Raw genomic sequence first — 25,532 nt, forward strand, 5'->3', positions numbered from 1 at the left:
ACAGAGCATTCCTTATGCGTGCATTTTTATACAGAACCGCCAGAGAAAGAGGCAAACAAATGAGACCTGCTATGGGACTAAAACCATTCAAAATAACTTTATAAATTCTGTCACATTTCTGCTTTGTACATCAGTTCAATCTTGTTCCTCAAGCTTGTTACTGAAAATTCACAACGTTTGCTTTTTGTTTCAGTTTTCCTGAAAGGCAGACACAAAACCAGCCATCAGTGCGTTATTTACAGAAGTGCAACATAATCTCCCTCCCCAAAATCAAACTTTTCACTAACGAGATACTTCCAACAGAATGAAAATAAACACCACATCTTGAGCAGTGTTTCTGAAGTCAATTTATAAAGGTTAGCTCATTTCTGCAATCCCCAAACGACAGAGCGAGTAAAGCATCGCTCACCATCGAGCAGGCTAAAAATACCACATTTCAAGTATTAAATCAGAAATTTCTAAAGACGATCCATATTTCGATAAATAAACACAAGGGAAACAGTATACAGCTCTCAATATACTGTATATGAAAAGTGGTGTCCAGTTTCAAACTTTTAGCAAGACAGGTGCACAGCCCAAAAATGTGATCAAAGTAACCCTGAAAACGGTAGCAATCCGGGAGTCCTAAATGCAAATCTCTTCTTTGTTTCTCCTGGAATTACTCTGCTGGTCTGAGGCATTTGATTGTTATCGAGTTCTACATCTATAGGTAATAAAAAAAAAACAACAAAACTCCAAGCTCATTCCCATATGGAAACAATTCAAAAGCAGGTTCAGCAGATAAATCCTATTATAATCTTGCTTCTCTGCAATTTGTTTTTGATGAGATGTTACTGCAGATCTGTTATTCCTTCTGGAACAATGTTCTCAGCCAGAAAAAGTTCAAGTCAAGTCACATTGGCTGCAAGCTTGCTCTCAGTTTTCCATTTCACGAGCATCTTCACCATCGGACTTCTTATGTTTCCTCATATGTTTGTACTTTTCCACATACGCCTTCACCAGATTAGCTACCTTCACAGGGTTGATCTCTCCACTTTTGCTGTGGCAGATCTACAAGGGATTAGAAAAGGTATTCAGTCAGTGAAAGGTATTACAGCAGCTCAGGAAGACAAGTGATCAGGAAACACTAAGCTTCCCAGAAGGACCAACTCCTACAAAGGCTCTAGAGCCTCATGCCAGGGCACGTAAAGTAGACAACAAGGATTAAAAAGTTCTCACCAACATCAGGTTAGGTCTATCCTCTATAGCTATTTGTAAAATGCACAACATATCTTGGTCTAAATGCACCCAAGCACGTCATATCAAACTCCTATCTGTGATGAGTGCTGCCATTCCTGTCCTGTCTCGAACAGTTCAGTCTCTGCTCTGTAACAATGAAACTTCCTGAGCAGATATATCCAAGTGTCAGAATAACCTGGCACAAGAGCCTAGGCTAACGACTTCCACAGAGATGTGTATCACTACGCCCACAAGAACTGTATTAGAACACCACTACAGTAGTTATGCTTGCTCAAAGACTAGCTAAGAAGTCCTCAAAACCAGCCATGCCCTGTAACCCCAGCTTGTCTCTTCTGCACAAGTAATATTTAGCCCCAAGAGATGGACGCAGTTGTGCTTTCACACCTCTGCCACCGCAATAGGTGGAACAGTGCTCACTGGCAAGATTCTACCTTAAGGATCCCAGAGATCACCCCAGCACTTATCTACTGAGCACTAACTGAATGCAGAAGTGTCTCCGCAGGTAGAATTAGTCACTTTTAATGCAGGGCTTTCCTGTGGTTTCTAATTAACATAGCAAACTGCACTGCCGTTGTCCAGCAAATTCTACACAATACGTGGTAAGTAAGTGTTAACTTCCCATTTTTTTGATGATTTAGAGGAAGCAATGCTCAGAGAGAAAGAATGTGTCAGTTCTGAGGACCCGTTCTGAGGCATGTAGCATCTGTTCCCTCTCACCCAAAGAACTAAAAACTCAATCATTGTTCAGAGAAGCGTTCAGTGACTTTGTCAGCAACGGGTTTTGCTCAGGTCTTCCACAAACTGGATCTGTGTTTCATACAGGTCATGCAGGAGATGTGGAACTGCAGTCATTATCTCAGGAATTTTGATTTACGACAGAATTTTCCAGCGGTATCAGGGAGGCAGGGCAGAGAGAGAATACAGCTCTCCAGGGTATCATTTAACTGCCTCAACATTAATTGCTTTCACAAGACAGCATGCATTTTTCTAGTGATAAGGTACTATTTTTCCAGCCACAATCTGGTCAGCACTAAGTTTTGAGGCAAAAGTCAATGTCAGCCAAATTGCCAGGCCCTCTTCTAAAGTCCAGGGACATCACAGATGCCCAAGGAATTAACACACAAAAGTATTTTTTAACTTTATGAGAAGCAGCTTGACAATTTTGGATGAAGTTATTAATGAAAGAGATTTAACACTTTCCACTCAAGATACATGACATGCAACACTTCAGCTGAGGCAGCTTAACCTACCTGATCCATGCCACTGAAAATATCTTTTTTAAAAGGAACAGTCTGATAACTCTCAACAGCACTGCTCAGTCTTGCTTAAAACAACTAGTGCGTTACCACAGCACTGTGGAGACCACGTCAGAGTCCAAAGATCTGCTATTTTAATTACACACATTAATTAAGCACAGTCACTGAAGCTTGCAAGTGCAATTGATAGTACTGCCACCTGTTTCATTATCTACACAGCTCCTCCCCCTTGCTGTCACCTTACCTTTTGCACGGCTTTTCGAAGAATGTTCTTGTACTCCTCCTTTGTAATCTCCCTCTTTTGGTAAAAGGGTTTGATAGCAAGTTTCACTTCTTCTACAGCCCTCTCCTGCATGTGAAGCTTCTTCATGTACTGCAAGCCAAAGAAAAGTTTGTTACCATGTGTTAGAGAAACTTTCTGAATCTACTTTTCTTAGAAGTGCTTGAACAATGAAAATACTCATTTCACCTTTCAAAAAAACAGGTAAGAATCGGTCTCAAAGGATCTGCTTTACTGTAAATCACAATCTTGAAACAAACCACACTTCATGCTACGAGGAATCCTTGTTTCGTGTAAAAACAGGTTTTAACAGGTGAACGTAACATCCACTTAGTAATCTTCATCTCTTTCTCCCCTTCCATCAGCTCTGAAGTAAACATCTATCCATCAAAATACTAGCAGAATTTAAAAGTAGCAAGTCATAGCCACACATGGGAAGCCGCAGGTATCTCTAAAATTGCTCTAAAAATTACGGAGTTGCTTAGAAATTAAGGATTAGAGATGGCATCAAAACTTATTCAAAAAAAAGTTCCTAAAAACTGCTGTTCAGAAATGGAGGTTCAGTGGGGGATCTCTCTTCACCAGTTTAACTTTATAGCAGAAAATAAAATACCTGGCAAAATAACCGTTTTTATGTTAGCATCCACTGAGAGCTTAGAGCAGACAGTCTGTATAGCAAATCCAAAACTCAACAGCAAAGGACTAGCACTTGCAAAACCTCCAAAGTATTTTACAATCTCGGCATTTTCAGTGCTCATTAGCAGCAGGGTACAGTCCTGCCTCTCCATATTGATGTTTACTTCAGAACTGAAGGAGAGAATTAAAAAACAAACAAACAAACAGGTGTTTGGAGAAGCCTGGTTTTCTGAAAGGGACTTCCAAACATTCACACAAGAACGTTTCAGCACTGCGAGAACGTATTAGATACTTTAAAAACCAAGATTTTATAAGAGTTATGAAATAAGTTCAAATAAACAGCTCAGTAGTGTGCTGCTTCTAGTTTCTAAATAATGGCTAATGCTTCAAGTAACAGGATTGTAGGTTGCATGTGCAATTCTAGTTACGCATTTGCTACTTGATAGCATCCACTCACTTCCTCATTCTTCGTTTTATCCACTTCAGGTTTCGGTGGTTTGATTTTTTCTTCTTCATTTCCAACAGAAGCAGCTTGAATTCCTGGTTCAGATGCAGTAGCCAGGCTGCCCGGCTCTGGAGTCAGGCTCTGGCCTGCCACACAGCCCAGCGCAGGAAGACTGCCCTGCATGATGAACTGAACTGTGGGCTGGCTGACAGGTGCGTAGGGGGGAAGGCTTGAGGGCAGAGGTGGCGTCAAAGGTATATTTTGACAGTACACCTGTGAACCAGATACAATTCCATTAATGCACGTACTTACGAGAGGGAGCATCAGATCAGGATTTTCAGAGTACCTTTTATCCACTGGAATAGGCAGGAAATTATTAGTTTAAATCAGGAAAGCTACAGTCCACCCCTCAGCTAGGTCTCTGCGCACCAGGAACTAGCAAAAGCCCCACTCAGCATGTCACTGATAGAGAGCATAGAGGCAAAGACTGATGGCACAGACTAATGCCAACTGGCCAATTTTTACGACCACGATCAGTGAGATGCTGACAGCTTCTCCAACAACATAACTGCTGATCAAGTAAGTGCTGAAAGCAGAAGTTGCACATATAGTGCGGAATGAAAGGAAAACGCGTTTCTTCAAATGTAAGAACCACCTAAAAGATAAAATGATTAGAGGATTGCTGAGGAGCATGGGCTTTATGAAATGCGCTATGCACAGAGGAAGGCCAACTCTGTCATGAGTGGTGGGTGTTGCACAACGAGGGCACAGATGAGGTGGGATGCCTTCCATGACACTTGGCTGTCAGAATAGGAACCAACCTGAGAGGAATCTAGATCAGGAAACATAGGCTCAGGAATCATATAATTGGTTGGAGGAGGCTCATTTAACTGCACCTGATTTAATGTTTGGTTCAAGTCCTCTGCTTTCCAGGCCCCTTCTTTTGCTCGCTGAAGTTTGTAAAATGGCATCCCTAGGTTCCCCAGAAGAAGGGGAAAAAGAAAAGAGAAAACAGAAAAAGAGGAAAAAAAAAAAAAAAAAAAGAGAGAACAAAATCAACCCAATGGGTCAAAGATTCAAAGCAATTGTACATTAAACAAAAAACATCCCAAAACTCCACCAAAACCAATGAAGGATCTAACAAGGCTGTATATAAAGACTTGGTTTAGCAATCATTAACATTTTAAAGCTTCTGATAATAGAGGACTTGTGCAATTGCTTTTTAGTGGGTTTCCACAGGAACCACACAGCTTTGTCAATACACACAGCACGGGCAGCCAAGTCGGACTGTTCTTAGCAGCTTTGGCTTATCACTGCTCACAGGAGCGAGCTACAGATGTGCCACACTACTCTGTTTCGAGAAGTCTTACCGAATTCTGAAGGAAAATCATTCTAGTTGACTATAAAAAGCATAGAATGCAGACTGTCAGTTCAGAGATCAGGTTGCAATATGTGCTTCAAAGCCAACCAAGTTGCCACCGGCTAGACAAGCTCTGGAAGTGACAGCATGTCATCTCTGATTCATTAACATGATTCGCTTTGTGATTTTAACTAGTATAAAATACAAGGCTTTCAGGATTGAGGATCATCCCAGTTCAGACCACAGGCACCCAAGCCCTAAGCCTTACACAGCCCACTTCAACTGCTGTTTGCTTTCCCAGAGGGACTTACTTGGAGCTCTTCCGGCAGACAACACACCACTTCCTTCCTCTTGAAGATTCCAGGTCACTCTTTTCACAGGTGCTTTAGATTTCAACACAGGACCCTGAGATACTACCTCCAGTTCAGGCTGACTGAAACTACCAGTCTTCTCATTTGACGCAAGGCACTCATCTTTAACCTCTCTCACACAATCTGCTGTTTTAGAGGAGCTCTGAACTGGTACAGCCTCGGTCTGAGCGTGCATCATAACCTCTTTCTTTGGAGGTGATTCCACCAGAGGTGGACATACCGCAGTATTTTCTATTTTAACTGTAATCTCAAGGTTTGTATTGCTACAGCTACCAGGCAGTCCTGGATCACTAGTATTCATTAATTCTGTTTCAGCAAAAGAATCCATATTATCAATGGGAACACAAACGTTTGTGATCTCTGGCGCAGGGAATGCAGTTTCACTTGCCACTTCCTCACAGGTGGCCTCCGCCTTTGCAGTTTCTTGGGCCTCTCTCTGTTGAATTGGGGTCTCAGTCTGCATTTCCTCAAGTTTGACACTTGGCTGGATGGTTATGGAAAGCTGTTCTAGTACCACCTCATCCTCCGGCTCTTGTTTGAAGGAATGGGATTGCTCTGGACAGCTGGGTACATCTTCAGCTGGAGGCTTTTGATCCTTTTCTGGTGGAGGAGGAAGCGAGGTTTCCTTTGATTTACGTTTTCTTTCTTTAGAACGTGATCTCGATCGTGGTCTTTTTTCTTTTGATTTGCTGCTTTTGTGCTCCTGCGATCGAGATGCAGACCGAGACCGAGACCTCCACTTTCTCTTCTCCCGAGACCTGGATCTCGATCTCTTTCTGTCTCTTGACCTCAAGCTACTATCTTTATCATACCTCTCATAGCTTTTGTCTCTCCTGTGTTTTCGCCTCTTTGTCCTCTCAATACTGTTTGATCGGGAACGACCCCTTCGTCTTGACCTGGATCGAGACCGTCTTTTCTTTTTCCTATTTTCATAAAACTCAGAAGTACTTCCAGGACTACCTGAACGTGACCTAGATTTCCTTCTCTCCCTAGACCAAGAAGATTTTGCCTTTTTATCCTTAGTTTTATCCTTCATTTTCTTTTTCTTAGATCGCTCGTGACTGCTGGAACGGTCAGTAGAAGACCTCCTGCTCTTGGATTTCAGTGTGTGTATTTTACTGCTCTCCTCTCCACCTGAACAAGAGGTAGACCTGGAGCTTCGGTCCCTCGAGTGTGCTCTGCCCCTAGACCCTGATCGGGATCTCTTCCGCTCTTTGACAAGTGCCTTTTTCCTTTTAGCCTTCTTCCTGCTTCGGGAGCTGGAGTTTGAACAGGATCTGGAACGTGATCGCCGCTCTGTTTGTTCTGTCTTCTGGACTTTTTGCTGCCCGTCATTCTTTGATGAACTATCTGGTTCGAGTTTCACACTAATATGAGGTCTAATTAATTCTTCAGAATTAAAGAACACATTGGGGCTCTCTCTACCTTCCTCCTTTAAGTGCTCTGCATTAGAAACTTGCTTAACAACAGATGAAGTGCAAGGACTGCTTAGAAAGTCTTCCTCATCCATATCGTCTCGTTCCTCTGTATCAGAAATCTGTTCTACGATCCTACTTTCTACTGGCACATCATCATGAGACTCCGTATTACTAGATGGGACATCAGATTCAGCCCCGGATCCAAATATGTTTTCTACTGTGTAAGGGGTAAAACGACGAACAGTTTGAAACGTTTGAACTTTTGGATTTTCAATGGAAATAGTCCTGGTAATATTGGTTAGCGGGATCCCCAAGCCAAGCCTTTCTGGACTGCTGCTTGCTGAACTTGAGTCTGACCCTGTTGGCTCAAAGGGATCATATATTTCACTTTTGACTTGTTTCTTCTTAACTGAGAAAAGAGGTGAAGGATTCTCTTTCTGTTGCACCTTGTCATCCACAGGGCGGAAGGTGTTACAGAATCCTGGGTTAGACAGTCTGCTGGAATGTCCCGTGTTTCCAGGAATATTAATTTTAAAACTCTCAAAAGAACTTGAGCCTTTGCTTCTTGAAGTGCCCAGTAGCGAAGAACTGCTATACATGCCTGCATTGGTAGAAAAAGATACCCCGCTTGTACGTGTTTGTTGCTGAGATTCCCTGGCATTTGACTTCTGACTTTCCATCTTGCTACCCTTTCCCAGCTGATTAGTGCTCTCTTTGCCAGTCAGCTGGGTAATACAGGAGCTGGGAATGTCACAGCTTTGGCTTCCTGTGGGTTCTGAATCCACCTGCTTGCTGCTGGTTTCCTTTTTAATCTTTGGTATCCTGGGAAGCTCAAATATGTCAATTCTTCTGGGAGGTGGTTTCAATGGTTGCCTCACAGTTACAGCTTTTGAACCAGAATTCAAGTTACAGCACAGGGGCTTTGAAGATGAATCAGTACGTGCAGAGTTTTTAGAGTTTCCATTAAATCTGGGCATTTCATCTAACTTGGAGCCATGTCTGTTCAGACTAGCTACGCTGTGAGTCTGAACAGCTCTGGGTGTCACGGAATACTCTGATTTTACAGTTGCCTTTTCTGATGTAGTCTGTGCAGGGGTTGCTGCAGGCTCAGTCCTGCTCGGTGAAGGTGATGAAAACAAGCTGGATGAGGTGGGTCTAGTGCGAGCATTCAGCCCCGAGGAAACTGAAGGTCCAGCAATGGAGCTGCCTGTCATGGTCCCTGAGTGCACTGTACTCAGCTGGGGGTTATGTCCTGAACCATCATCCACCCGTGAGTCTTTTACTGATTTTCTGTGAAGCGGAGCTATGGCACAGAAGCAAACAATTAAGCTTTTCAGGATACATTTTGCAATTTTTCCCCACCACGAAAAGAAATATAGAGCTAATTATTCTAAGTTCCACTTCAGTTTGTAGATATATCACATGGGAAGAAGGCAGTCTGATTAGCTCAGATGATCAAGGTTTAACGTCAGACAATGGCACCCTTGAGGTAACTGCTAATATTTAGGACATAAATTCTTCTGCTCTAGATTTTTGTTTATCATCCTGTAGTTGTCGATTGACTGTAACAGTTATCATTATAATGATCAGTAGTAATTTTAAAAAATAATGCTCTCAAATTCAGTTTGAAAAGTATTGCTAAATAACTGCATGGCAATGGAAGACACAGCTGCAGAGTATTTGTTCTATACTTTTGAAAATAAACTTCTTGCCAATGCCCTCCTTGTGCTCTTCAAACTGAAGTACAGTTCACAGGCATGGCAGCAGTGCATCACAAACGACAAAAGATCAGACAGCTCTGCTCTACCCAATTCTCTACTTTTTATTACAGAGCATAAGACGTTTCAGAAGCACGTGCTTCTGAAACAAGATCAGGGCAGACATGGATAAAACAAACAGGCTAATTACAATATCAAGTGCCAAACCCTTACCTGCTTTCTTTGCTGTCAGAGAACCGTCTCTGTTGATAACCACATCAGAACTACTCATCATGAGGATGCTCTGTCCAGACAGGATACTACCCAACAGATCAGGCACAGGGGCAGCTTCTGCTTCTTGATCAGGACTCAAGGCAGGTACACTGCTTCTGCATGTTTCAGAGGGGTTACATTTCCTTTACTCTTACAGCACTTGTTCTATACACACACACACATTACATTAAAAAGAAACCAAAATCAAGGGCATAAACAGGGGTCAGCCAGAGAAGTTCATTTAAAGCTTTGGCTTCACTAGAGTAATTCAGCTCCCATCTCTCTCTGACAAAGAGGAGTATCCCCACAGGGATATCACCAGATAGGAAGCACGTCACCATAACACAGACCTCTGGTAAGCAAATACTTTTGATCTTATTTAAGGATGATGCTTTTTAAGTTATGTATCGTGATTTAACTTTTAGAGCATTTAAGATGCATTTGTGAAGCATAAGCCACTGTTCCGCACTTCACAGAGATACTTTCATCCCAGCTGTCTCTCTTCTTCCCACCAAAACAGGACCAGAAGCATACTCCTCAAACCTAAGCTACTATGTAAAAAACCTTTATAAAGCTTAAACCAGTGTCTACCATCAGTTGTTAGAATACATGTAGGTGCCTACTGGTAGGGTAGCTAGGAGCATAGCAAAGGAAGAATCGCACTGAAGAACAGCATTACTCCCACACATGGGATAACATTCCTCTTTATGCACTACACGGTCTTAAGAAAATAGTTTTAGCTGCAACTCCTCTGGGTTTAACACACGATTTTACTGAAGTTCAATGGATTCATTTTTGTTTATTTAAGTCGCTCTTTAAGGACTTAAAAGGTTTTAGTGCTTATGGTGGTTTGGTATTGTTGTTGTTTGTTTCTTATTTAAGATTTAAAAAAAACGAAGAAAAAAAGACAAAAAAACTCACTGTAGTTCAGGTAAATCAAGCCTTTGGAAAAACTGGATTTCAGCTGAACATTCTTACCTTCTAAACAACATACTACTTTAAACTATCTCAGCAGACACGCAAAGCTTCCTGAAAGGCTTTTTTCAGGACAGAGATGGGAAAGAGAGAAGTACTTCAAGCTATCATAGAAATATACCATCTTAATCCCAAAGAACAAATCTTTGCCTTAAGTCAGATGAATTAGAAGACAGCCATGTAAACCTCTTATAACATTTAACCATTTAGGATGAGCTTCATTTTCTCCTGATCTCCAACTCCCTCAGATTTGCAGTTTTCTGTGACTCAGCTGGTATCTGTTCCAGGCATTTACCTCATCCCTTTTCTTCTCGTCATGCTCCTGCTCCTTTTCCCCTACCCTTCTGCACTGCATTCTGTGCCCCAGTCTTGAAACCCCGCTGGGGCTAGTAGTGGAAAACATATGCACATGTGTGCATGCACGTACACATGCATAGGAAATAAAACACAAGTCAGACAGTAATGCAGAGCAGAATAATTTAATGGAACCTGTTAAATTGCAGATTCAAACAGGTTCTTCCAGTTTTCTGAGCTCCAAGAAACAGCACAGGAATTGGGTGATGTGAGTACATCCCTCATACTCTCCTATTCTCTCCCTTGGATGTGCAGCTAATTTTCTCTGCCCTCTTAAATAAGGGAGTGATTGTTTTAAATCTGAACTTCAAAGTAAGAGACAGACCAGGGTGAAAATATCAATTTGAAATTTTGGTGGAAAGTTAAGAGCTTTAAGTGCTATTACACAAAAAAATAAATGTGGGGCCTTCAACATATAAACCTTAATTCTTGTGTAAAACGCCGTGGTTATTTATTTACACGTGTGTGCACGGGCATACAGACTTTCAAAATACACATGGTAAGAAAAATGTTAAATCAGGGTGATTATTTGTTGATAGGGTCATTGCACAATTAAAAAAAAAAGAACAAAATAAAAACCACGTGCTGGAATTTTACCTGGGAAGTCCCACTGAAACAGGTCTAGCTACAGGACGGTGAGACCTCAGTGCTGACTGGGAGAGAACTCTCCTTTTGGCACTCAGTGGTGAATCTGGATTTGCTGGAACCTCTTCATTACTGTGAGTAAATCAAACACATACAAACCCCGAAATTACTGTCAAATGGATGAAGTAGATAACACAATTAGAACATATATGGTTAGAGAGTATTAGTTGTTTTATTATGATACATAAAGATCTGTGCAATATATCTGTTTTCTGTGGCTGAGCAGAACCGTGTAACAGAGATTCAAACGTAGGTTTTTATTTTTAAGATGGTAAATGTGTAGTTTCCTTCTAAAAGGCTGTCAAAAAGGTTTGCTCAGTAGAAAATTCAATTTAATCAGCAATACTTCAGATGGCCCCTCGCCAAAATCCAGAGCTTAACACTGATACAAACTATAGCACAGTAAGACTTCTCCTGAATTTAAAGCACCTGGAGAAGGGAACGCAGGGAAAGAAGAAACACTGAAAATTTCACAGGTCCACCTAATTCTACATGGAATTACTGTTTACTGTATAACAAAAACGCTGCTATCTTTGAGTAAACAAACAATTATTAGCACCTGACTCTTATGAAATTACTTGAAGGCTGGAATCCGAAGACCTTATGAAAGATTTTCATGAGGCTTACCATTTCAGCAAACCTGCTTAAAGAAGGCTGATTCTTTAAGAGCTCAGCAACTTGGCCAAGGAGGGAAGAAAGAACAAGTACAGCATTACATTATTGTAAACTGTGTATCCAAAGCTATTTTCAGATGTGAGATTTACACTCTTAGCACCAAGTCACAAGCTCTTTTCCAAAATATAACCCAGTACTTTAACTGTTTAAGTCTCAAAATACCCCAGGTTTCAAATATTCATGAATAAACGAATACATGCATGCATACGTACAAACAACTCAAGACTTGCAAAGTTATCTTTGGATTACAGTCAAGGACCTGATGCCTTACCCTTCATAAGGATCCAATTCATATGGATCTCCAAACACAGATAGAGAAGCTGCACCAATATCTGCTCTCATCAGACCAAGAGAGGGCTCCATTGGTTTGTACATGGAAGGAATTGAGGCCCCACGCACAGGTTTACTAAGACCAAGTGTTCTTGCAATGCGGGAGCGAGCGGTAACCTCATTTTTTACCTGCACAGATGCAAAGATAGGTTATTTGAATGTTAAAGGCAGGTACAAATTCTTCACCAAAGTACAGTGATTAGGTTACTACTGTCAGTAGTACACAGTTTGCACATATTAACTTCAATAACTAGACAAGTTAAATTTCTTCGAGACTGTCACTGAAAATTGTCAGCTCTGTACATAAGATGTAAGTTCTCACTATGATGGTGGAGGACAGAAGTTGAGTTGTGGCAGAGCATTCAGTGTAGTTCCTGCCGGGACACTGACCATAACTGAAAGGGATGCTGAGAGCCCTTACAACTGAATAACTGGATTTGCAACAACGTAGGCACAAATATCTATAGCCTGTCAAAAAGAATGGGTGGTGAAAATTTAACTGAGCTTGCATCAGTACTGATAAGACACTACAGCTTAATGGTAAGAGCATAAGGCAAAGCCTGTGGGACATCCTTTAGTGTGATCCCTGCAGTTCAGGTAACAGGATTTGTCAGCAAATCCAGCAGACCTGCTTAGAAGTTGCAGTTCATTTTTAGGTAAAACCACTTTTCTGAAGTACACATCCTAAAGATATTTCCAGCAGAAAAAAAAAATCTACTGGCTATTGTTACAAGACAGTATTTTTCCACTTAATACCATGTTGTAATGCTTTTATAAATCAAGTGGCAGAAAAATCAGCAGATTCCGATACTGGCAGAAACTCACACACGCTCTTACTCTTATCTTTTTCCCTCTTCTCTTCTTCATTAAACGCTTGCGTCTCTTCACCTGTGTCCCTGACGTTTTCTTCCCAACAGAAGATTTTGTCTGAGTTCTTTTCTTGCCTGCTGCTTTTCTCCTCCTACCTGATGGGACACAAGACAACCAAGCATCTGGCTAAGTGCTGGTGCTGCATTGTTCCCTGTACCCCCCTTCTCATACTCCCATAGTATACAAAGAAGCTCAAAGTGATCTACACTACGCTGCAACAGCATAAAACAGAAGAAATGAAATCATTAGAATTCATTTTAAAGGATGCTTTTAAATAAAAAGCCGTGTATATATGTGCACAGGTGTGATAGCATACAGCTGCTCTAACGTATTTTGTACGATTCAAGCTTTTTTCCCCTCAAGTTTTTATTCTTGCAGATGGGAGCCATAGCAGCCTCCTGATGCTCTTACCTGTTTTTCTCTTCTGTCTAGCAGGAGCCCGCAGTGTAAGAGGACGCTGGTAGATGGCTGTGTTTAGGCCTGCTACAACTGCCTCAATTGTTTCATCCAGAAGAGAGGACATGAGGTACCTCGGCACGTGCTGTGTGTGAGATCAGAAGTTACATGATACAGGTATCTTAAGATCAGCAGCAAGTTGGTTGCAAAAGCAATCTGAGATTCAAATGAGAAACACAAAAAACTAAACTGTCAGCAAAGCACTGACGTCACTTTTCTCACCTACTGACTGCTGCATTAAGGAGAACCTGACCTTGCCCTTCTGACTCCTTCATCGCTACAGGTCATGGCTATCCAAACATCAACTTTGTGAAGAGTGTAGAGCCACACAGAAGAATCTCCAAGTCCACTGAACTGATCTCTGGCTCATCATACAACAAAGCATGATGAGCAAATACTGAAAGTCAACACAGTATGGGTCCCCCATCTTAAAGTCCTCATTCTTTAATTCTCTGATAAATGTGTCCAGAGGCAGTACCATTAGCAGCAGCATTTCAAACTCCCTCCTCAGAGAACTCACTGAAATGGCAGGTGCGAGTCCACCTTCAGAGAGGACCACTTCCTAGTGATAAGCAAGGGCCATTCCTACATGGTTTCAAATTCCTCTTCTCTAGACTAACGGTCAACCACACTTAAGCACACTTGAAGTGTATGCATTCTGAAGCATCAGTTCCTTTCTTTGGTTGGAAAGAGGTTGAGCAGGTTTTTCTGAATAGCAACATTACGCTGGCCATACCTATGCCAACCATATCCCTAAAACATCCTTAACCCTGCTCTTCTTTCAACTACAATGATGGAATGGATATGATAAAAACCTAGGGCACCTACTTCAGACTATTTAGAGCTCTAATTCAGGTAATTTGGGTTTTGCTATCAATTTCTCTCCTACTATTATAACGATTTTAATGATAAATTTAAAACAAACAAGAAAAAAAAACACCCCCTCCCAAGACTCCACAGCTCCTGATCATTTTGCTATGGACAGGCAACACTCAGACAGATTAGCTACTTAAGGTGGGGACTTATTTCAGCTCTTCCACAAAATTCTTCCAGATACTCAAAAGCAAGTATTTCTAAATACCTGAATTTGCTGTGCAGTTGTTATTCGGTTTCTATTCACTGTTGCCCTAACTCGTTCACTCTGCCGAGTCCTGGCTATAGCTCGGGTTCGGACATGAGGACGTAGCCTGCTAGTGGTAGGAACAACATCAGCCACGAGGGCAGCAACCTCTTCTTCACTCACATGATCTGTATCTTGAAAGAAAAGATGTCCATGTCACTTCTCTTCCTACAGGTGAAAGCATTTCCAGAATCTTGGACCAAAAAAATATCTGTATTCCCTTTCCTAAATCAATTGCTTTCAAACATGGGTGTGATCCTCTCAAAGAGAAATGAACACGGACAACACCAACGCTGCTTCAGATTGTTATAAAGAAACAAGGTTTTCTAGGTGACAGAAAGCACTGCTCCTTTAGCAATCTCAGGTCAGGGTGCTAATAAATTACTTTCAATGTAATACAACACAATTGCACCAAAGCCCTGGGCTAGCCTCAGGAAGGTTGGAGATTGCTTATAATATATGATCTGTGGAGTTTCGTAAGATTTTGATCTACAGTTACAAGAACCCCTTCTCAATCAACAGTTTCAAGGAAAGAATGCCTAACAATTGTTTTCAAGTACATCAATCCAGGAGTTAAACATCACTTCAAAAGGCCACATGCCTCATGGCATTTAAAACAGCAGGAAAACATTTACTATTACTGAACAATATCAAATCCTTACCTGCTGAAGCACTGGCACCCATGGGAACACAGGCTGGACAGAACCATTCATCTACAGGGACTTCACTCAGAGGTGGATTAAGGCATTCCATATGATACCTTGAAAAAAAAATAATAAATAAAACAATGTGCTCCTTACCAAGTGACAAGAGCTTTTTATGTCTATCCACATGCTAGATAAGGCAATAACTCTAAGTGTAGATACAATTTCCCAAGTTTGATACTATGGTCTACATATCTGCTTCTATCAGTCTCCAGAGAAACAATGCTACCTCCTAGCTGCATGATGGTCTTTAATTCCAGATTGTGTTCTGAACACTTTAGGCTCAAAAACATTCAGAAAAGAGCCTTTCCCTCACCGTGTAGAATATTACTTGCTATGTGAACACAGGCTGCAACAAACGTGCAATCAGAGCTAAAACTGGACACGGTGAAGAGAAAGGAAAGATGTCACTGAAGCAGTGACAAGATAGACAATCTGGAAACAACATCAATTTCCTGAGAATCAATGTGTTATTACCACTGGTATTTTTGAACTTTCTACTTTGCATGACTAACCACAGGTCAACGGCAATGCCTTACGTTGAATAGATGCATTCCACTCCACATACATCTCGGTTGATTAAGGAAACAACTAGTGATAAGAATTTCTCTATAACCGCATGAAGTTGTTGCTCAGTCATGTGGCTCCATACTGCCACTTGTGGATTGGAAACTAACCACCTGACTCTGAAATGCTGTCTTACAGAGGACTATGCTCACTCTCAACAAATCTCAAAATGGAAAGAAGAGAGTGTAATGCTTCCTTGGGCATTCTGAAGCGTTCTCTACCCAACAGGCTGAGCAACTAGCCTCGTCAACCACTTAAAGAGAAGGTGTCCAGGAAAGCTTCTTAATATTACCCCGAACTTTGATTCCTTAATTTGTTCAATCCTGTTTTTAGGCAATTAAAAAAAACAAACCACACAAAGCAACACACATCAGTAGCACAGAAGTTCTGAAGCAACTCATGTTCAAATCACGCTGCTGAAAACTTCCCAATAGATGAGATGCTTCCCATGAAAACCAAGTGCTTAGACCAAGTTCCCTAGCCAAGGAACACTGCAAGACCATAGCCTTCAAGCAAGAGCTTCAGCTTCTACTGGAAGCATTTCTAAGCATTTTTTATAAACCAGGGAAACTTCATATTACTTCTGATCTAGTATGATATAGAATCTCAAAGTACAAAGGATGAAGTTTTCTGCTTCACCTCCCATACCAAAATTCACTGTCTGATAATACACTGCAATTCCTGGCCACAGGACAAAGAAAAGGGAAGGAGCATCCACTTGATGCTCTAATCACATCCTGTAGCAACACAAAAAAAAACCTGCAGAGAGAATACAACTGCTCATTTAGCTCCCACAAGTTATCTAGCAAGCTTGGTAAAAATGATTTTTAAGAGCTTATTTCACCTATTCATTCAAACAAAGTATGTCATTTTGTTCAATAGGTGACTTCTGACACCAAGCTGACAATGCTGCAAGACTGATTCAAACGGTGTAACAAGTTTAAATTCTAGTAGAAGATTGTAGGCCCAAAGTTACATCCAAGCCTCTGTCAGGTAGACACAGAAGCAAGAACAACATAATAATTTAATAGCTGTGCCTACAAAGAAAAGACCTCAAAATGGAATGAAAACTATAAATCTTGAGCTGTTACACACAGCACTAAAGCCACTCAAAAGGAACAAGTCAGGTGCCCTCTCAAGGAGGCATAAATGATGTAGGTGTTCATTCCCTCATGCACTCTTGCACTGCGTGGATGAACACAAATACCTTCAATCACTTGACAGCAGATCAGGTCATACAACTGCGGACACAAAAACAAGTGACCACATCTACATCATCCATGCAGGACAACCTGCTCCCTCCACAATGTGACCAGAGAAGGATTCATCACATCGTGGGGATGTCTGTGCGACAAACATACAGATGTAAGTCTGGCCACAGGACGAGGTTGAGGAGAGCAGCAAGGGGCAGCCCACAGACCAGATAGTGCCTTGTGACCAAACACTGGCAAGCCCTGCTGTATTCATTTCAATATACCTTACCCTGCATCACAGCCATCACACAGCAGCAGGCGATCCTCTCGGTCACTTCTGCCACATACTTCACAAAAGGTTGGATCATCCTCTCCTTCACTACCCTGAGTTTTTGTGTTCTCAACGGGAATCTAAATAAAAGAGAAATTCAAATTAAATGCAGAACATGCCACTTTTAATATCCATTGTCACATTAGCAGTAACACCAGCAAAATCTACAAGTGAATTAACCAAAATGGCTGCTACATACCTGAACCTTCAATTAAGTTCACTGAGCACACTGAATACTAGAAGAGAACTATTGAACTGTCTATTGTCAGACACTGACAATCACAGAAAACTATTTTAAGAAGTGAAATCAAAATTGCCAAATAAGATCAAAAGTAGTCAAACAAACAAACAAAATGAATCCAAAGAGAAAACAAATGAGAGCAAAGTTACCTTTTTTTGCCCCTAAACTACTGAGATTTATTTAAGTGGCAACGTGTGCTTTTGTTAAAACATGAAAAACAATAAACCATCGGTTTATGAAAACAGAACAAACTCACAGATGTCCTCTAAATACCAGTATGTTTCAGATATTGATTAATGATAAGGCAACAACAACTCCTCAATATTCTTTTGCGAGTGACCATCACCACACTCAACCTGTGCCTTTAAGAGTTTGACTGCAGGCTCCTCTCTCCCCTTACAAAGCCAACTGCTACACAATAGAGCTGGTAGGAAGACAAAGAACAGATCAATCACGTTTAACGTACATCGATCCTATCTGTATTACAGCAGTACTCGAACTAAGCTGGGCATCTCCCCTATGCAAAGTGACTTTTTTTTGGTTTACTATAATAGAAAGCTTACCTTTTTTAAGACTTTACCACCAAAATGCGCCCGAATGCTGATGTACTTAAAGAGGATTCGATCCACTGGACAAGAGTTTGCATTCTAGACAGAAAAAAAAAAACCACAAACATTTTCACCATACGATTAATAAACAAATCTTGAATCAATTTCTAGAAAGCAAATTTTCAATTATTCATGTAATAAGCATTAAATGAATGCAGTAAGCACTTGAAGCACATAAATCAAACTTATCTGGTTTACATACAAACTTGTATCAGAGAAAACTTGCACTTTCAGCAAAGCTTTTATTATGCAACTGAAGTCATTTAATTAGTATTCAATTGCTAAAGGAACATCACAGTTCTTCCAAACATGGCCTTGAAACACGGTTCACGTTTTAGGACACTATTTCTTTCAGAAGAATAAGCAACACAAAATTACTTCTAAACCTATTTATTTAGTAAGTGATTTTTTTTTTTTTTAATTATTGGACTTCGATTACTGAAACTACACAGGTGGCATGTAACTACTGAAAAAGACTGAATTCATAGCAAACTGCTCATTTAGCCATCTTTTATGTCTTTCCTTTAAGTGCTCACTGTTGCAAGAAACCCTGATCCTGCAGCCACAGCACGGAATTTAACGAGAGAAATGTATGTCTACATATAAATGTATATATGTATATATACATATATATGAAAAAGTATTTTTACAAACACAGAAATTGATACTACTGGAGTCTTCACTTAAAAACAAGAATTTCAGATGCCTAGAAATGCACTTGCTCATGCTATCGCAGCTTTCAGAGAACAGAACAGATCAGAATGGATGCAAAAAACAGATCCATGTTTCACAACTATGAATCCTAACAAATAAAGCAGTAATCTATGTAGAAAAATAGTTTCCTATGTGGAAAAAGCTCAAGAAAGCAAGTATTACACAATCTGTTCTCATTAAAGCAGAAAATAAGAGAGATAAGAACACATCAGAAGGACACAGGAAATCAAGTACGGAACAGCTCACCTTTGACCACTCCACTATGCAGTCCAAGCAGAAGTAATGGGAACAGTTCTCAGGAGTCCCAACAGCCTGATCCCTAAATGTGTTGAGGCAAATAGGGCAGTTTTCACCGTCCTCATCAGAGGAGATGTTCACTCCATTCATGTGGGGCTTTAATTTGAGAGGATTGGTCGTTCTCCCCACAGCAGCCTCAGCTTCTTCCTCCTCTTCCTCTTCATCATCATCTTCACAGTCTTAAAAGTAAGAGACGAAGAACAGCTTTCACATGCTGTGGGGCTTCAGCAAGAGAGAACAAGGGCCAGGGCACATTTGGGGAATGTTACTCTACAGAGAATTCCTGGTATGTCAAGGACAAAGTACAGCCTTCCTAGTTCAAGGTAATGGTTTTTGCTGTTTTCTATTCTTTTTTCTCCCTAAATCCCACCACTAAAAAGGAATATATTACCCTGGAAGAAAAAAAAAAAAAAAGCCTGATAACATGACTAGCCTTGCAAGAGGTTGGAAGGACAGACAGCAGAAAAACAAGAGATGATCACAATGCCAAGAGAGTGAGATGCTTCAGGATACCAAAGAACACAGAAGTTAAAAGCACAATTATCATGCACGCAACTTTTCTTTTGGTTAACAGACACTCCAGAGAATGAGCAGCAGCAATATCCTTACCTGCAGAATAGGTTAAAGATTTCATAAATAAATAATGATCAAGGGAATTAGGATATCTAGCTGGAGACTGCTTAAATAAACTTGAGTTTGAGTGAAATTCATTTTAAACACTCAGACATTACTGAGAGGTGTTTGTGTTTTTAGTACAAAATACAGATATGTCTTTCCCTAAAACCTGGGAAGTAGCCATTTTCAAGAAGCAGTGAGAAGTTATGTAGAAAACTTGAAAAAACAAGCAAACAAAAAAATAAAACAGGGTCCTTCTGTTTTCTATGGCTTCTCCTGGTTGAAAACAGGAGAGATTATTCTAAAAAATGAATTAGTAAAGCTTTTTGGCACCGAGCATCAACTTTTCAGAACTAGTCTGATCAACTAATAACTTGGAAAACCGTGCTCTCGCCTTCTTGATAAGTTTCAAGATGTGATGAAAAATTGTTTTTGTCTATCCAAATGGTAATTTGAGTGAAGCAGTTTCAGAAGCATATGTATCCACACACGACGTTTTCAGTAAAATTAATACATTCAAGTAACATCCCCACTCATTTATTAAGAAAAATTAGTTGTCTTCTTCCCTCCTCCCAAGCATTAGGAGCAATCATAACTTATTTCCAAGATTCCCCATTACAAAATTCACTTTAAAGCTCCATGCCAAAGCAAACTAAAGCAAGCATACTTTTTATAACTGGAAAAAATAGTAAGAGCCATTGCTGTAATTTCAGGTTTTTTCTACTCATTCTGGGAATCCATCACTGTCAGTCACTCCTACTGACTGTAACGACATCATTTTGGCTAGCAGATAGTTTTCAAACATACAAACGCTTTACAGACCTAGATATTGGGGAATATCACTTATTTGTTTATGACTGGATGCATTGGGCAGCACCATGACACAGAAGCATCTGTGGATTTAGATTTCATGGGTACTTTCAGGAAGAAAATCTTTCATCCTGCTCTTCCTCCAATTATTGAAAAAAAAAAAATTTGTTATGCACATGAACAGACCTACCTTCTAATTCTTCATCTTCACTTTCTTCCTTGTCCACCTCAACTCCTTCTTCCTCAGTGTCATCTTCTTCCTCCTCACTTCCAGTATCACCTTCTGACTCACAACTGTTTCCACCATTGCTTTCTTAAGGAGAAAAAAGGGGAAATACCTATTTAATATGTGAGAACCTGGGGGATGGACAGAACAGTGAAGGACACACTGCAATTCCTGCTTGGGATGTTATACAAAAAAGCATAAACCCAGATTTCCTCAGTGACATTCTCAGCAGTGTCAAAGCTAGCAGATCTGAGCAACTCAAAGGAAGCATGATAGGAGTCCGAGATACAGCATTCAGAAAGTGAAACGCAAAACTTCTCAGGTAAAGAGAAACAAATGGTCACAGATATACCTTTAATTCTTTTTGAAGGTTAAAAAAGGGGTTCTCAGCCCGAGAACTAGAAATGTGCACACAAAGGCTACATTTACCTGTTTCACTGAGGAGTGCTAGACTCTGCCTTTTGCCCTTGCCTAGTGCAGCATTCTTATTTATCAGTTCATCCTGGCTATCATCATCCATGGCAGGACATTGGGGATCCACTCCCTGCAAGAAAGCAGACATCAGTGAGGCCGTGCACTACTGAATAAGCACAGCAAACAACAGTGCAGCAAAGAGCAGCCAGCAAATGTGCTTGCAGAGCTGTGAACAGTAAAAAGGACACGGTGCTACCACAAACACTCCTTGTAGCAGTCCTTAGCCAGAGTAGGAGGAAGAAAGCCACTGATTAGCGTTCCCAATTTCAAATCAGAGGTGCTTCCAGTAAGCATTCATCACTGAGTGATGTTTCAGTGCTAGCTGAAGCCAGCTCCACGTACAACTCTGTTCAGGTGAAAGATTTAGCATTACCTTGGACTCCTGGATGACTGAAAATAGCATAACCCAATGAAAGTAGGAAAAGAAAGCCTACCAACAGTAAAACCATCCTGTGTACTACTTGTGAAGAGCAGTATCAAAAGGAGCCAGAGGTTTGCTCGCCCTCTGAACGAGGCCTAACAGGATGACAGGTACGTGTTTCCAACCAAAATGCTCCATTCAAACAAAGCAAGAATAAAGACGATGGATTTTAGGTCTTTTTCTAAAAAGGCCTTTTCACAGCTCTGTCAAGGAATAGGAAAATTCAGAGCACACAACCACAGAAAGGAGGGGACTTCATTGGGCGCATATGAATGCAATCAAATCAGTTGCTGTGCATTAGCAGAGACTGGCAATAAAGCTGACAGATACTGAGAGACATCTCATGATCCAAACTCATAACAATGATCAAAGCACAGCTTTTAATATACAATGCTACAAAGCATTAAGAAAGAAAGATCACTGTAAGGATTGGTTGTTCCATAAACAAATCACGGATTAATGCCATTAAATTACATTTACAAAGATAGCTGTCATATCTGAATGAGAAAAAGAGGCTGAAACTTCTTCACTACATTTGTACAAGAATCCAGTTGGGTGTTCTTCTCCCACTCTCAACACTGCATTACATAGCTTGCATACTGAAATATTTTTTTGGAACAAAACAGTATGTTTTATTCAAGTGCTCTTGAGGCAGATCTTCACTCGTTCACTCCCTTTCCCAGCCACATAGCACAACTGCTTTTCAGAGCCTTCAGAATGCATCCTTCACAGAGCCAGACTGAGTTATAAATGGAGTCTTTAATGCTCAGGGAAAAAAAAAAAAAAAAAGCTAGAAAGATTATGCTTCACGACAACCAGGCTCTTGGTCAGGACAACTCCCAACTTTGGTGAAATTCTTGCCTAAAGAAATGACAAAACTTCCAACTAAATTTGTGGCTGTTATGACATGAGCGTTGAAAAATGATTCATGCTGGCTGAAAACATGCAGATTCATCAAAATCCAGTCCCTGCATGATGTAACACACACACAAAAAAAGCCAACAGAACCACCAGTTTCCACCAGGAATTTTTATGTTTCAGCAGCGTGTACATATGAATTATTCAAATAGAAACTTGATTATGTAACAACCTCCCAAGCACCATGCTAGCAGGTAAGGCAGACTGAGCAGCAATGCTGTGGCCAGGGAACATGAGGGCAGAGCCCCAGTGAGGGCAGGGCAGTGGCACACCTCCTCCTGACGGCTGCAGCGGGACTTCATGCATCTAAAAGTGCAAATACAAACCTCGCTGCATGAACAAGCTTTTCAGAACTGGGCGGCTGCTCTTCAGAAAAAGGAAACCGAAGTGGACCGTGCACTTACTATGATCACTTGTCCTCATGTTTTTTAAGAGCAGCATTTTCCAGTTTGTCTTTCCATGGGAGATATTTCAAACAAATTATCACTGTGAAACAGATCTGTGACACACTTCGGGGCCCACCCCCCTGCATAAAGGCCCAGCTGTCCTTCAAGCAGTTACCGCATCCAAATTTTTCCTATCCTCCCCATCTCCCCCGGAGTTGGAACCAGCACATACACATTATTATTATTATTATGGAAAATTAGAAGTTTGGTGAAGAAGGGGATTGTATTCACTTCTCTGAGGCAAACTTTAGCTGTGCACCTCTAACATAAAAGCCAGGGCTGCTGAAAATCAAGCAGCTATCCCTGAAGCCATTTGACTGAAGCAACAATAGCTGCCCCCAGCTTTGGAGCACTGGACGCCCTCACCACCTTGTGCATGGCCCCACCGCTGGCTGGCAAAGCCCCTGGTGTGCATTACTCTGTCAAAAGCCCTGAGGCAGTTGAGCTTGTCACATCTGCAGATCCTCTCTTTTGCATCTCCTTCTGAAGGCTCCTTGCAAACAGGAGCGAGCTGGGATGTGCATGCAGCTCGTGAACATCAGGAGCAAGGTGATCTGGCAAAAGATCCCTTGTCCTCGGATTCAGTTCCATAAATGCCCAGCATCACTGCTTCCAGTGAAACCCACTGCAGTCCCATAGACAGGGACACCATGCACACATCTGCAGGCTGCACACAGCAAATGCAGCCCTTAAACTGCAGGTTGCACACGAGGGAGAGATGCTGCTAAAGGCAGATGCCAAGCACCCACCCAGCACTCCGTGTTCCTAACTTCCCATTTAACAGAGCCTCACAATACCTTAATAAAACATTAAAATATTGACATGAGCGCAGTGCAGGTGTTATCTCACATTATACGCATCAGTGCTTCTCCCCTAGCCTGAGGTTCCCCCAACCAAGGCACAGTCTCACCAGGCCCAAGTCCGGCTTGCACTGAGTGCTGTGTGTCTGTCACACCACGGGCTGACCTACAGTACAAATAGCGAGGCCATGCTTTGCTTCCTAGACAGATTACATTCTCACATTGGGCCACATTAAGTCACGTCAACCAAACAATCAAACAGCAATTACAAGAGCTTTCATGAAGCTGTATTAGCAACAGGGTTTTCTGTTAACTAGGAAGAGTAAGTGCTTCTTTCAAAACACACTTTTACCAAACAAGCACTTCAAAACGTTTACTGAACTGAGATCCTTACGCATGAACACAAATTGGTATTTTAATCCTACCAGGTGATAAGTGCAGTCTCCCAGCCACCAGGAGCCTCACTATGGCATGCACTCTTTTCTTCCTCAAACTGACCATCACACATTTGGAATTAAAGCCAAAGGCTTTCCATTTCATATGTTACATTAAATGTAAAAAACAAGAGCTGCAAAAATCATTCGTGTACAAAGCTGGAAGTAATCTGTTCATGGTGCACCTGGTACTGCCACCACCACGCTCTAAATGTAGAAGTCAGGGGAACTATGTGGGGGAAGTATTCAGACTCAGAGACTCCCACTGCACAGTGCCAATCTAACGTGCACACAGAGCCTTAGAAAAGCCCTCTAGATCTAAATTTAGATTGGACATTCCCCTGTTTAAGTTACAAAAAATTAACTCTTAAATACTGTTATCAGAACCATCCATGTGACGACTTGAATCACTGAAGCTCCTAACAGCACTATAGATAAAGCACAGAAAAAAAATCAACCTCGGGACAGGTGGGGAAATGAGGAGTTTCCCTTTGGCCCTGCTCCAAATTGAGGAAGCCCAAATCCCGCACCAATACTGTCCATCAAAGTCTTGCAGCTCGCGGCTGGGGCGCTCTGTAACACAAACAAAGCAACACGCAGCCTTTGCAGATGCACTTCTGGCATCGAGTGTGCAGGACCTCAGTGTGGGAGCAGCACGCTCAGTGTCATTCCTGCCCCGATGCTGAGCCCGCTGACTCCGTTTGCAGCAACCCACATCGTCTGGTACTGCACATCTATCACAACACGAGCTCTCTTACAGCACGTTTTTCACATCATCCCTATGAAGCCTAACTACAGCTTCCCCAGCTGTTCGCGAGCACAGGAAGGATAAGATATGCATATCTGTAAGCTTTTTGTGCAGCCCTAACAAAGAGCTGCCGGCCCTCAAGGAGGAAACCCACCTGCGAGGGGTCACAGCGCGAACTCCTGGCTCCCGCTACACGGGCGGCCACCGAAGGGCACCGGTCACACGGCTCCGAGCGCGGAAGCACCCGCTGCTGGCCGAATTTCCGACCCACAAGCACTTCAGCGACGCGCCGATGCCCGCTGCGGCAGGAGGGCCGGGCCAGGCCGCGGCTGCTCGGCTCGATTCCGCGCTCCCGGCGAACGCGGCGACCGCCCCCCGTCCCACAGACGGCCCCGTGCCCGCGAGGATTCCCCCCATCCGTCCGCCGCTGACGGGCCCCAGCCCCGGCACTCACGCAAGGAGAAGGCTCCAGCGCCGAACCGCGCTCACATCACCAGGCAGGGCCGCGCAGCGGACAGTGCGCCGGAAGCGCTGCGGGAGAACTTCCGGGTCACGCCGCCAGTGGGCCCGGCCGCGGGACTTAAC

General features: G+C 41.9%; 1 protein-coding gene across 2 annotated transcripts; it reads right to left on the reverse strand.

Annotated features, from left to right (window-relative positions):
- On the reverse strand, positions 73–25,532 carry PHRF1 (PHD and ring finger domains 1). Of its 2 annotated transcripts, none has more exons than XM_021403849.1 (18): positions 25,402–25,532; positions 21,136–21,250; positions 20,671–20,793; positions 19,005–19,234; positions 18,000–18,083; positions 17,154–17,275; positions 15,063–15,160; positions 14,362–14,534; positions 13,236–13,365; positions 12,792–12,919; positions 11,896–12,083; positions 10,902–11,021; positions 8,937–9,091; positions 5,528–8,308; positions 4,753–4,829; positions 3,869–4,129; positions 2,740–2,868; positions 73–1,050 (listed from the first exon to the last, which is right to left on the reverse strand). In XM_021403849.1, exons 2-18 carry the CDS (start codon positions 21,224–21,226, stop codon positions 916–918), a joined length of 5,025 nt encoding a protein of 1,674 aa, XP_021259524.1. In that variant the 5' UTR covers positions 21,227–21,250; positions 25,402–25,532; the 3' UTR covers positions 73–915. The 2 variants fall into 2 exon arrangements, with proteins under 2 accessions (XP_021259524.1, XP_021259523.1); XM_021403848.1 differs by having other exon boundaries at positions 12,780–12,919.

The sequence above is a fragment of the Numida meleagris genome, chromosome 6 (assembly GCF_002078875.1).
Source record: "Numida meleagris isolate 19003 breed g44 Domestic line chromosome 6, NumMel1.0, whole genome shotgun sequence".
NCBI lineage: Eukaryota > Metazoa > Chordata > Aves > Galliformes > Numididae > Numida > Numida meleagris.

Coding starts and splice junctions, on each gene's coding strand:
- PHRF1 (XM_021403848.1), bottom strand. CDS start 21,226: ATGGATGATGATAGCCAGGATGAACTGATAAATAAGAATGCTGCACTA. Junction 19,235..20,670: donor TGAAGATGAAGAATTAGAAG/GTAGGTCTGTTC, acceptor CTTACTTTTAAG/ACTGTGAAGATGATGATGAA. Junction 11,022..11,895: donor GAATTGGATCCTTATGAAGG/GTAAGGCATCAG, acceptor ATTTACTCACAG/TAATGAAGAGGTTCCAGCAA.